The sequence below is a fragment of the Diachasma alloeum genome, unplaced genomic scaffold (genome assembly GCF_001412515.2).
Source record: "Diachasma alloeum isolate Michigan unplaced genomic scaffold, Dall2.0 Dall_scaffold_00176, whole genome shotgun sequence".
Taxonomy (NCBI): domain Eukaryota; kingdom Metazoa; phylum Arthropoda; class Insecta; order Hymenoptera; family Braconidae; genus Diachasma; species Diachasma alloeum.
In genome coordinates, this window is record NW_021680342.1 from 506,701 (window position 1) to 517,675 (window position 10,975).

General features: G+C 43.0%; 5 protein-coding genes and 1 long non-coding RNA gene across 6 annotated transcripts; 3 read left to right on the top strand and 3 right to left on the bottom strand.

Annotated features, from left to right (window-relative positions):
- Positions 1–237: 237 nt before the first annotated feature.
- Positions 238–1,256, bottom strand: LOC107047442 (EKC/KEOPS complex subunit Tprkb). The gene has a single exon (XM_015270229.2). The coding sequence runs from the start codon at positions 860–862 to the stop codon at positions 320–322; it is 543 nt and encodes a 180-aa protein (XP_015125715.1). The 5' UTR covers positions 863–1,256; the 3' UTR covers positions 238–319.
- On the top strand, positions 1,219–2,598 carry LOC107043132 (DNA-binding protein RFXANK). The gene is made up of 4 exons (XM_015267965.2): positions 1,219–1,606; positions 1,902–2,255; positions 2,338–2,485; positions 2,549–2,598. Exons 1-4 carry the CDS (start codon positions 1,349–1,351, stop codon positions 2,596–2,598), a joined length of 810 nt encoding a protein of 269 aa, XP_015123451.1. The 5' UTR covers positions 1,219–1,348.
- On the top strand, positions 2,581–2,814 carry LOC107047493. Its single transcript, XR_001461645.1, has 2 exons — positions 2,581–2,620; positions 2,687–2,814. It is a non-coding gene; the product is annotated as an uncharacterized LOC107047493 (long non-coding RNA).
- On the bottom strand, positions 2,751–6,273 carry LOC107047331 (coatomer subunit delta). The gene is made up of 6 exons (XM_015270106.2): positions 5,839–6,273; positions 5,611–5,650; positions 5,310–5,533; positions 3,913–4,786; positions 3,421–3,737; positions 2,751–3,337 (listed from the first exon to the last, which is right to left on the bottom strand). The coding sequence occupies exons 1-6, from the start codon at positions 5,839–5,841 to the stop codon at positions 3,248–3,250; spliced, it is 1,548 nt and encodes a 515-aa protein (XP_015125592.1). The 5' UTR covers positions 5,842–6,273; the 3' UTR covers positions 2,751–3,247.
- LOC107047380 (protein IMPACT) lies at positions 5,953–7,870 on the top strand. Its single transcript, XM_015270170.2, has 4 exons — positions 5,953–6,344; positions 6,416–6,648; positions 7,020–7,277; positions 7,511–7,870. The coding sequence occupies exons 1-4, from the start codon at positions 6,324–6,326 to the stop codon at positions 7,818–7,820; spliced, it is 822 nt and encodes a 273-aa protein (XP_015125656.1). The 5' UTR covers positions 5,953–6,323; the 3' UTR covers positions 7,821–7,870.
- Positions 7,847–10,974, bottom strand: LOC107046864 (WD repeat-containing protein CG11141). Its single transcript, XM_015269610.2, has 2 exons — positions 8,495–10,974; positions 7,847–8,401 (listed from the first exon to the last, which is right to left on the bottom strand). The coding sequence occupies exons 1-2, from the start codon at positions 10,557–10,559 to the stop codon at positions 8,325–8,327; spliced, it is 2,142 nt and encodes a 713-aa protein (XP_015125096.1). The 5' UTR covers positions 10,560–10,974; the 3' UTR covers positions 7,847–8,324.
- Position 10,975: the final 1 nt, after the last annotated feature.

Here is a 10,975-nt window from a genome sequence, read left to right on the forward strand (position 1 = left end):
ACTGTGATACAGGAGCGAGAGAAATGGATAAAATTATGAAGAATATTTCATAATTTCCCCCCCACAACTCCTCAAGATGATGGTGCGAGTGAATTTAATGAGATAATTTATCCAGTTCTGCTGGGATAACTGGTGTGGTTTTTGGGTACTCTTGGTTGTAATATCATCGTGTCCGGGTGAATTATTCTTCTCATCAACATCAACATTGATTCATTTGGTAATTAATAAAAGGCATAATGAGATTAAATCCGGGACTCAATTTATTTTCCATTCATCTGCGCATTATTACATCAATCGTCTGCATCTCCTGCTACAAAAATCATTTCAACGACACTGGATAGTCACCCCCTATCCTACTGACAATAGAATCCTCGAGACTGGAGACCTTCAGCTCCTCCTCATCAATTTTATAAGTCTTCCTGACGAGTCCAACATCCGCAAACTCCCTCAGCCTAGAGATCGGCGTTCTCTCCCCTTCGATCTGCCCCAGGACCTCTCCCTCCAGCTCCTCCCTCCCATCCTCTCCATGAATGAAAGCCACCACAATATTTCTATCTTTATCATCAATCCCGAACCTCATCAGCGACTGGGAGATATTCGTCGACGAGGAAATGGCGTAGAGAATCTCTGTGAACACACCCCTCGTGATCATGGACCCAGAGTTCATCCGGAGGACAGCTTTGTTAGCAGCCACCACCACCTGGAACGGTTCGACGATCATACTCGCCTTGAGAATGCAACACTGAAGCTTCCCAGCTTGAATCCTCTTCTTTATTTCTCTCGTATTCTCGACATTCGTGAATAGGTGAAGGGTCAGGTATTTACCGGTTCTTGGGTCCAGTTGCAATGTGTATCCCTCCATTTTTTGAGGTTATTGGTTTCAAAATTACTCCACCAAAGTCTAGTTAATTATCTCAATTAATTTGCTTCGAACTCTCCGGATATTCCTCAACTCAAATTTTTTTATGCTATCGATTTTTCGTTGAGTTATGTTCAACGTCAATTTCGGAGTTATTTTTTTGTTTACGTTGGTCACGTGGAGATACAACAGTTCCAAAGTATTCAATCCCGATTGTTTTACAAAAACAATTCAACAATTACAGTAAATTCACTTGTTGGAGTTTTTGTTTATTCAATAAAAATATCGCATTGTATTTTTTCCACGCATGCTTTGCTATTGGTAATTGTTGGTAGTGTCGCGAGGGGGGGGGGGGAAGGTCCAATGAATTTTGTGGAGTGGGGAGGCTGCAGACGATGAGTGCAGAGTGTACGCAGTCCACGAATTTCATTGAATAAAATATAAAAAAGTGTTGTAAAAGGAATTGGCTTGAATCGTTTGGGCCCAACAATGAGTGCAGAACTGCATACACAGTTGATTCTGAAAGAAGAGACGATAGAACCTGCCAACGAGACCCTGGAGTTCGTCGATGACAGTACGATTGGAGTACGCGAGGGAACGGAGGGCTCCATCAGGCCCAGACCACTCATTTGTAAACCAGAGAATGTAAACATTGATTGCAAATCCGAGCCAATCGAGAATAAATGGCACTGGGCACCTGGGGCATGGCAGGATGCGACGAGAACAAGTGCATTCCAACCTTACAAAGTACGTGATTATTTTCATTTTATGTTTCTCGTCAATTCACTATTCAAGAATTGAAAATGTGAAGTAGAAAATTTCATTGAGATTGAAAAAAAAATCATTGTTTCATGCATAAATAAATATAAGACCTGGATGCTCTCATTTGCGTCATAATGAGCTCCATAATTAATCCATTGAATTATACTCCCAAATTATTCAAATGAAGGATCTACCCTCGGTCATTGGTAACTTGCATAATCAATAATGAATTTGGTTGAATCATCGAAGGAAAACAATGAAGTTAATTATTTGTCTGCAGCCCCCTACACTCCTCACAAATCTCCAAAGAGGCAACACGAAGACTGAAATACCCCAACTGTACACTGGGAGTGACATCACCTTCCACACACTGGCAGGACAGGGTGAATTGACATCTGTTAATCTGCAATCTGGGAAGATTGATGCGCCAGATGAGAACGGCTTGACTGCGTTGATGTGGGCAGCGACTTATGGACAACTGGGAAGTGCCAGGATGCTGCTCAAGGCTGGAGCTGATAAGAATTATCAGGGGCTCAATGGGGAGACTGCACTGCACCTGGCAGCTTCCTCTGGGCAGCATGATCTAGTTAAATTACTTCTCAATCAGGGGGCTGATGTTGATGCCACTGATGACGTGAGTTCTCTCAATTATCAATTAATAATTATTCTGAGTTGATTAAGTGGATTATGGGATTTGATTTGATTGCATGCATCAGGAGGGAAATACTCCACTAATTTATGGAGCATACGGAGACCATCCTCACGTGTGCTATGAACTGCTGACTAGAAAGGCCGATCTGACTCATCGAAATGCTCACAACATCAGTGCTTATCATGCTGCTATTTTGAATAAGTCTCATACAGGTAATTGAACATTTAATTAAAATCAATTGAATGAATTTACGAAATTGTTACTTTTGTTTCTAGCCAAGGCTGTTATAGAAAATTATTTGATTCAACACTGGGTTCTGTCATGATTTTTTCAAGAATCTAATGCAGGTAAACATCTTCCTTACGATATTTATCTCATTCTTCAATGGAAATTGACTCAATTTTTTTTTCTAGGCAAAGCTGTGAGGAGAATTATTTCATAAAACCCTTCGTTCTGTAATAATTTCTGCCAAGACAATATTTGTACATATTTGTTAATTTAATTCTGTTTTTAATAATTAAACAAATAAGTTTTATATCTACATATATTTTGTGTACATCCAAACATAATCTTAAATTAAAAAAAGGATGGACCTTGAAAGAGCGGAGGAGAGAAGATGAACGAAAAAGCCAAAAGATCTTCTTAATACTATTTTCGCAGTAATAACAGTCACGTATTCATTGAATCCCAGGTTTCGTGGCCGCATTAACATGATTAATTATCATTTTATTTTATTGTTTCTTACATTCTAAATACCATTTAATTATTCACAATAGTTTCCATGGATTTTCGCCAAATGTGGCTTTACGAAACCGTACAAATTCCCAAATAATTATATCCAGGATCATTTTATTTTAAAACAATATACCGACGTTCTGATAAAGAAATATTTTTTTTTTCGTAAAATTCATTACCTCGTGCGCCTTATCATCATCACCTACGTTAACATGGTTTATAGATACAAAATAAAATGATTATACCACTTCGTAATTGTCCGTGAGGAATACAGTGTCGACTGAGTGTTTAACGGGGCTTCCATCGTCAACTAATTGCACATCGATAACCTGAAGGATAAAAACGTGAATTAAACAACGGATGCCTCCCCAAAAGGACGAGGATAATGATGTGCAGTTGACAAATTACTCACTTTAATTTTGGCGTATGAAGTTTTCGATGTGAACGATACGTGAAGTGGGAAAAAGTCTGAGGGTGTTGAGGACGGCGCTGAGAACTCCATGGAGCCAGACTTCGAGGATGCATCAACAAGTGGCAGTGACCAAACCAGCTGGTTTCTCCTGGCCTCGTGACTGTACTCTCCATCGCACTCACTCACTATTGGAGTGCAGCCCATGGGGAGTGGAATGTTAATCTGTACATCGTTTAGTTCCAACTCTGCGTGGTCCAACTCATATTCAATATTAACGTCACATCCGTTTTCACCGTTTTCTGAGGGCCAGCAGTTTACTGAAAGAAAATAATTGGTGTTATCAAGGATTTTTGGGCATTTTCGAACTAATCTCGCTTTGCCAACTAATTTTAAATTAATTCTGTATTTGGCTTGTCGTCGTTATTCTTCCATTAAGAATGAGGAACTGCTAATAACGATTACAATAATGAGTAATTATAATGATAAACTCACTAGAAATAGGCAAAGCTGATTCATCCTGTGATTGCAGCCTCCACTTGAGCACTCCAACATCAGTGTTAAGAGGGAATGGTTTGCTGGGTACTTTCAATCCAATCTGTCCCTTCATCCTGAACAAATCCTTGTCGACATTGGGATGCGTCTGAAGCTGGACTCCCCTGCTGTCGTCGTTCTCCAGCTGGACACGTATCCTTCCCCACTGTTCGTCAGATATGTTCAGGGTGACGAGACCATGCAGCTCGAACTGCTGGACCCCACCGTCCCTTCCCACGCGCACATTCAGCTTCTCCTCTTGCCTCAAGTGCACAGGCTCTGTATGGATGATCTGTTGGGACGTCGGTGTTGCCTTCGTGTCCAGTGACTTGACATTCGCCACGACATTCTCCCCCTCCTCTTTCAATTGGTCCACGAATGAGTCTATATCCCGAACTTTGCCACCTAGTTTCATGGCCCCTGGGCCAGCAGCTGTCGGTTTGGCTGCTGGAGTGTAGCTGGGCTTCACTGGTTCAGGCACGAAATTCGCAGAGTCACCGACTGTTGGACTCGAGTTGAAACCTCCACTGTTATTGCCGTAGCCCCCGGCAAAACCTGAGGACTTCATTCCTCCCTTTTTGTTTGCCTCCAGTTTCTGCCTCTGCAGCTCCTTCGCCTTCTCCCTCATCTTGTTCTTCGCCTCACGCTCTTGGGTGTAACGTACCGCGTTGAACACTCGCTCCTCGTGGGAGTCCATCTCCACGAAAGTGCGAATCTGTGCGAGGTTCACGTTTTCCCTGTATCCGAGGGCTACTATCTCGTCGAAGGCGAATATCAATTCAAAGGCGTGCTCTGAGATCTCTGATTCGTCCATTGATTTGCAGTATTCTGGAATCTTTCACAGGAGTTTTTTCATTAAGGTTTCATACAGTCGATTAGGCGATGATTGGGAAGTAATTATTTACAGCCACAAAGTGGCTTTGTATTTTTTTTATATTTAGAAGAGACTTAAAAGACTTTTTTCACAGAAAATTTCAGGCGCTACAAAAAGGCCGCTTGGGTTTTTTCTCAAATCTGTTCAGTTTGTAGATATTTGCAGATTTATTCAGGAATATTAATACCAACATTCTTCATTTTGTCAAATTGATATTGACCTGATTGCTCTTTTTGTCAATAATGATCTCTATATTTTACGTCAAATGTAAATAATTGATAGGTTTGTTCTCTTTATCTATTGAATTCCAAGATGTTAACAAAATAATCTAGAGTATCACTTTCAGTAAAAGAATATAAGAAAATAAATCATTTTGCAAATATAAAATATCCTTAAACTTTAAAACTGTTAATAAACCTATTTATTTTCTCTCACAAAATCCTTTGACATTCTCTACAATATTTTCCAACGAAAAAATACTTACAACTCTAGCGAACAATCTGAGAGTCTCCAAATCCTCCAGAATATTACTGGCCTTCGTCGTAATCAGTAGCATGTACAATTTCTCCATAGGCTGGTACACATACCTAACAGACTCAGTCTCCACAAACGTGTGCTGCTTCCCCGTGCTCATCAACTTCGGAAATGCTGCCAGGAGTCCCTCTATCCTCGCCTTCGTCATCTCGACGAATTGACGGGAGATAATCGCTGCGAAACACAAAACACCCATAAATTCCCAGTCTTGGTTATGCGTCATCTAGCCACTACAGACCCTTTCTACTCACTTTTCCCAGCCTTGGTGCATACCGCACTCGCAATAAGTACCTAGAATCAATGATTAATTCCTTTAAACTCCCCTGATTGACGGAGAGATTTGAAAGTCTGGAAACTTGGTATGTCTGATGACATCCGCAGTTTCGGAGCAGGGGATGGCCCCCAAGTTCCCCTCAACCTCCCCCACTAACTATTAATCCTTTAACACCTAAATACAAGGGATACTCGTTGATACTCACCATCTTGATGCACCGATTGTCTCGGCAATGAGCTATTTATTAACCTAATAAGCTGTTGATTTATGCCAGCGTATATTCGACATATCACACGGGACAGAGAGGAGGGTTTTCAGGGCACAGAGGGCGCTGTTCAGATGACGTGTGCAAACGTGACGTCCATGCACGGTTTTCACAGAGCTACGATTGTTGTTCAATTATTTGGAATAACGCGTAATCCATCCTTCGTTATTGTACTTCACTCTAAACTATCCACTGAACTCCAACGACGAACTCTATTCGCTCATCTCGAATGACTCGATTTTTCCGTTAAACATTTTTTATTGAGCTGCAGTCGTTCACTTCCTGTTCTATTTGAACACTTGCATTATGGAGACATCCGTTTTGGGGCGAAATGTGCGGAGATCGCAGTTGTCAATGGGATTCGAGACGTGACATCGACAGCTGACGCATCACAATTGTTTGAATATCGAGGGACAGGGGGTGTCATGGATAACCTTGCACAACAAGTGAGTGAACGGGTCTCGATTCGAACGCTTGTTTTCCGGTTTGTTGAGGGGTTTTTGTTTTTTTTTAATAGGCTGACGAGGTAGAGGCACTTGTGGCTATTTACGGTGATGAACTCGTGGTGGAGGATGAGGAGAACCGCGCGTACAGCATCAATATCGAGGAGGGCGGGTGGACCGTAAAACTTTATCTGAAGCTGCCTATTGATTATCCGTTGTCTGTGCCACCTGTCTATGAAGTCTCTGCACCCCATCTGAGGCAGGAGCACAAGATCAGGATCTGTCGGATTCTGGACGAGGTATACTTGTAGGTTTTAGAGAGTTTATTTTTTTGATGAGTTTCTTTTTGTAGAAAAATTATTAATAGAGGATTTTCAATCGACTATTCATTTAATTTTATAGCAAAGTGGTAAAAGGGTTTGAGTTGTTTTCAAGTATTAATCAGTTTTCAATAAATATCTCGGAATCCAAGCCAGATAGCAAAATTTTTGTTATAAACTTTTTTGTAGAGCGAATTGAAAGCTGCAAAAAAGGTTCTCACGAAAATTTCGCTATCTCGTTTAGATTTTGAGATATGACTCAAATAGTTTGACCCCTTCACTGCTGAATTACTAATTAATTAAGATTTTTTTAATTGACTCGTTGCGATGTTTTTCTGATGATTTGATTACTCTTCAGGGATTACGTAGGTCAAAATGTTATCTACCAGTGGGTTGAGAGAATTCGTGAAGAATTGCAGAATTTGAATCTACAGAAAGAGGAGGAATCTCACGAAGAAGGCGAAGAAGGTAGAGAGGAAAATGATCTGGTGACAGACGTGGTGCCTGCCCCTGTGGAGGAAACATGTCCAGAAATTTATCACGGAGAAGTTGTTGTGGACAGAAAGAGTTTCTTTCAGGGTCACACAGCTAGAGTAACATCAGTTGCTCAAGTGAAGTGAGTTCCTTACTCTATTCAAGTAATAATTGCATCTGCATCTTCAATGTTATGAATTTCAAATCAATTGAAGGTAAAATTGTTCCTGATTCACCTTGAAAATTCAGTAGATTGAGAATTAATAAAAAATATTCTTAGAATGAATTGATTTGTTAAAGATTTCAAGACTCGTTTTTCCCTAAAAAATTTTGTTTCATCCTCTCCACCAATATATCCTTCCCTTTTTCCAACAGATTAGTGCTCAAAAAACTTATGGAAAACCGTAAGATAGACCAGGCAACCCACAACATGTACGCCTACCGAATCCATCAAGAGAAAACCAACAACTACCTCCAGGACTGTGAGGATGACGGTGAGAACCAGGCTGGGGGTAGACTCCTCCACCTCCTCCAGATCCTCGACACCAAAAACGTCCTAGTAGTTGTGTCACGATGGTACGGGGGCATTCACCTCGGACCAGACCGCTTTCGACACATCAACAACGCAGCACGTCTAGTCTTAGAGGCTGCGAGTTTCATCAATCGTAATAAAGACAAAAAATGATAAAGATTGTACATTAATCATGTAAATAACAGACGGTTTTTAACAACGTTCGCAGTATATTTTATTTCATCTCCATTGTATCTCCAAATTATAGAATCCTGTCGTGTGCCATGAAAAACGCAGTTATGACTAGCATACAAATTAATGTTATACTTGTTCTGAAACAATATCTCAAGCAGATAAAACATGATTATACTTAGACCGGTTTTTTATCACTATGGGTTATCCTACAAGAGAGAGATTGAGGTGAAATCACATCTCCATTTTTTATAAATGTTGACAAGTCATTGAATTGTTAATTAAATGCGATCAACTTTTCTAATGCAGTGAATATTTTTCAAGCAGCCAGAAGTGTCGATTTTTCCCCATTCTCCCCAAATAAACTAATCATTGAATAATATATTCCAATACCCTGAATAGATCTTGCGCAATTAAATAACATAATCTTCAATGCAATGGATTAATAGTCAAAATGAAATTTACTCTCTGGCTTTGGTGGCGACGTTAATCCTGTGTTGACACGACGACCCAGTCATCAGCTTCGTCGCATATCGCAGAAGATACGAATTCTTTCGAAAGAACTGAAACAAACAAAATATTTGAAAATGTATAAAAAATGCATTGAATAATCTACAAAATTATTTCCATAATAACTCATTATTTTCGATAATTACCATTGAATCGAATCTCCAGCTCCCTAGAATGATTAAACTCCCCCCTTCCATTCCTCTCTCCCTCACCCTCCCCAATCCCAACAGAATTCTCTTTACCCATCAGCATGAGCTGTTTGCTGCACTCCCCGAGCGTCTCCAGCTTCTTCAATTCAGTCCTGTAGCTCTCATCCTCATCCCCGGAGTCATCCCCCCGATCCTCGTCTCCCTCCTCAAAACGAAAAATCGCAGAATCAGCCGTCGACCCAGTGCAATTAACATAAGTTATCGTATCCAGTGCACTTCCATTCCCATTCGACCGACTATCATCCGAATAATTCTGGCTGCTCGTCATATACTCAGACAGATCAAAATTAAGAACATCAGCGAGCAGTTTCTCTTTGCTCTCCACGTCCTTCTGAATGCTCTCGAGATTCCTCTCCCCCCTCAGAACACACTCATCATCAATACTCAACGTTAACAGAGACGAACGGGTCTCTTGAATATCCCTACAATACTTTAACAGACTGTCCTCTCCATTGTGCCCATTAATCCTATTACTCTTCCCCACTCTCTTGTGCTTCCTCTCAGGAGTAAAAACAACTTCCTCAAACTCCTGCTCCCCAATCCTCTGGAAAATCTGTCTCCTGTCCACCTTGCCCTCCTCCCTCTCCCCAGAATGCGCATTCTGCTCGACTTCGATATCAACATCAGTGACCAGAGGTGTGTCGATGCTCAGTGGAACGATGGGAGGCATCTCCGTGGCCTCTTCCCCATTGACAACAGGATTGGGATCGACTCCCCCCCTGGAGGGCAGAGCACTCATCGCCTGAATAATATTACTAGGACTGATCTTATAAAAAGGGATGCTGGGAACGATAGAATTCTCTTTGATCCTCGAGGTGAGCCCGAGAATGCCCGCAGTGACGGGTTTACTGATCTCTGCGAACGTCAGCGAGTCCTTGGTCTCCTCAGGACTCTCGACATTGCTGATCTCAGGGTGATAAGCGATCCTCAGGATGTTCCTCTCCCCCTCGAGGACGAACACCTCGTCCTTCGTGCAGGAGACGTCGGTGATCCTCCTGAGGTCATTGACAACCGAAGTGATAGCAATCGTCACAGGATTCACCACGTAGATGACATCCTCACTGAATGTAACGAATAAATCGTCGCAGAAGGGCATCAGAGCCCCAAAAGTTGGCTCCCCCCGTCTCTTCCTGACCATCTCAGGCGCAGGATTGAGCAGAACGACCTCAGTATTAGTCGTCTGCACAGCCTCCTTGAAGATGAGTGTCTTGATGACAGTCCCCGTCTTATCAGCCTGCCAGAGCCTCAGTCCAGGTCGACTGGCGTAAATAACTGGCTCTTGAACGTGTGCCTGACGAGTGGCGAAGACCGCCCCCAATTTTCCCAGCGACTTTCTCTCCTTCTGCCCCACCTGGGACACTTTTCTCTCCTGATTGCTGTTCACCAGGATCGTCCTGAAGAGGGTCGACACCAGCAGCAGCCCCTGCTGATAACTCAGCTGGACAACTGCGTACTTCTCGTTCAGCAGCTCCGAGGACTTCGACAGGTGCATGTAGAAGTCAATCTCCGTGAGGACCACGAGGCCATCCTGGTCTCCACTGAACAGCTTCATCCCGTTCTTCGACCACTCGACCGAGCTCACTGGGCTCCTGTGGATCCCCCCGATGTTGTACCTCTCCACCTGCTTCTTCTGCTTCGGTCGCAAGCTCTCGGGCAACGACTCCGGGAGATTCTTCGGGATCTGGAATACTGTGACGACCCCCTGATTGTTACCCGCTGCCACCATGTAGTCCACCGTCGAGATGACGCGCAGGCACGTGATGCTGGAGTAGGCGTTCTCGCATCGCAGCCTCTGCAGGTCACCGGTCTCACGATTGTACCAGTAAACTAGTCCGCAGTTGGTGCCAATCGCCAGGAACTCCGGGAGGACTGAGATGCACGTGAAGTTGATGTCCTGCGTGAATATTCCACTTTGGAGTTTCACCGGAATCTGCTGGAGGAGAGCTGTCAGGGGGGCCCACTCCCGCAGCGGACCGCCGTCCTCGCTCATCGGAGTCATCATGGCAGGATCAGGGGGCTCGGGGCTCCATCGAGGCCGGGGTGAGACTGTCAACGGTTTATCGAGGCTTCAAGTGATCGATTCGCGATTAAAGAGCGTCACCAACTTCCGGTTTCTAAGCACACGGCAGGCTTTTCGACGTTTATCTCGATTCTCGGGAATTTCACGGGTGTTTACATCAGTATTCACGTCGTATGGGATTAGAATTCACTTTTGCACGTTCGTTGGGGGGATTTTGTCGGTTTGCTTGATTAGAAATAGGTCCAGGGTGGAATGTTTACTCGAAATGCGGACACGTTGCGTGCCATCGTCAGGGCTTTGACAGCTCTCGGGCGAGCACTTGCGTTTTTTCGGCGTTGACAGGGGGGATTATTGTGTACATTACTGGGTGTTCACTATGGGGGGACAATGGACCGGAA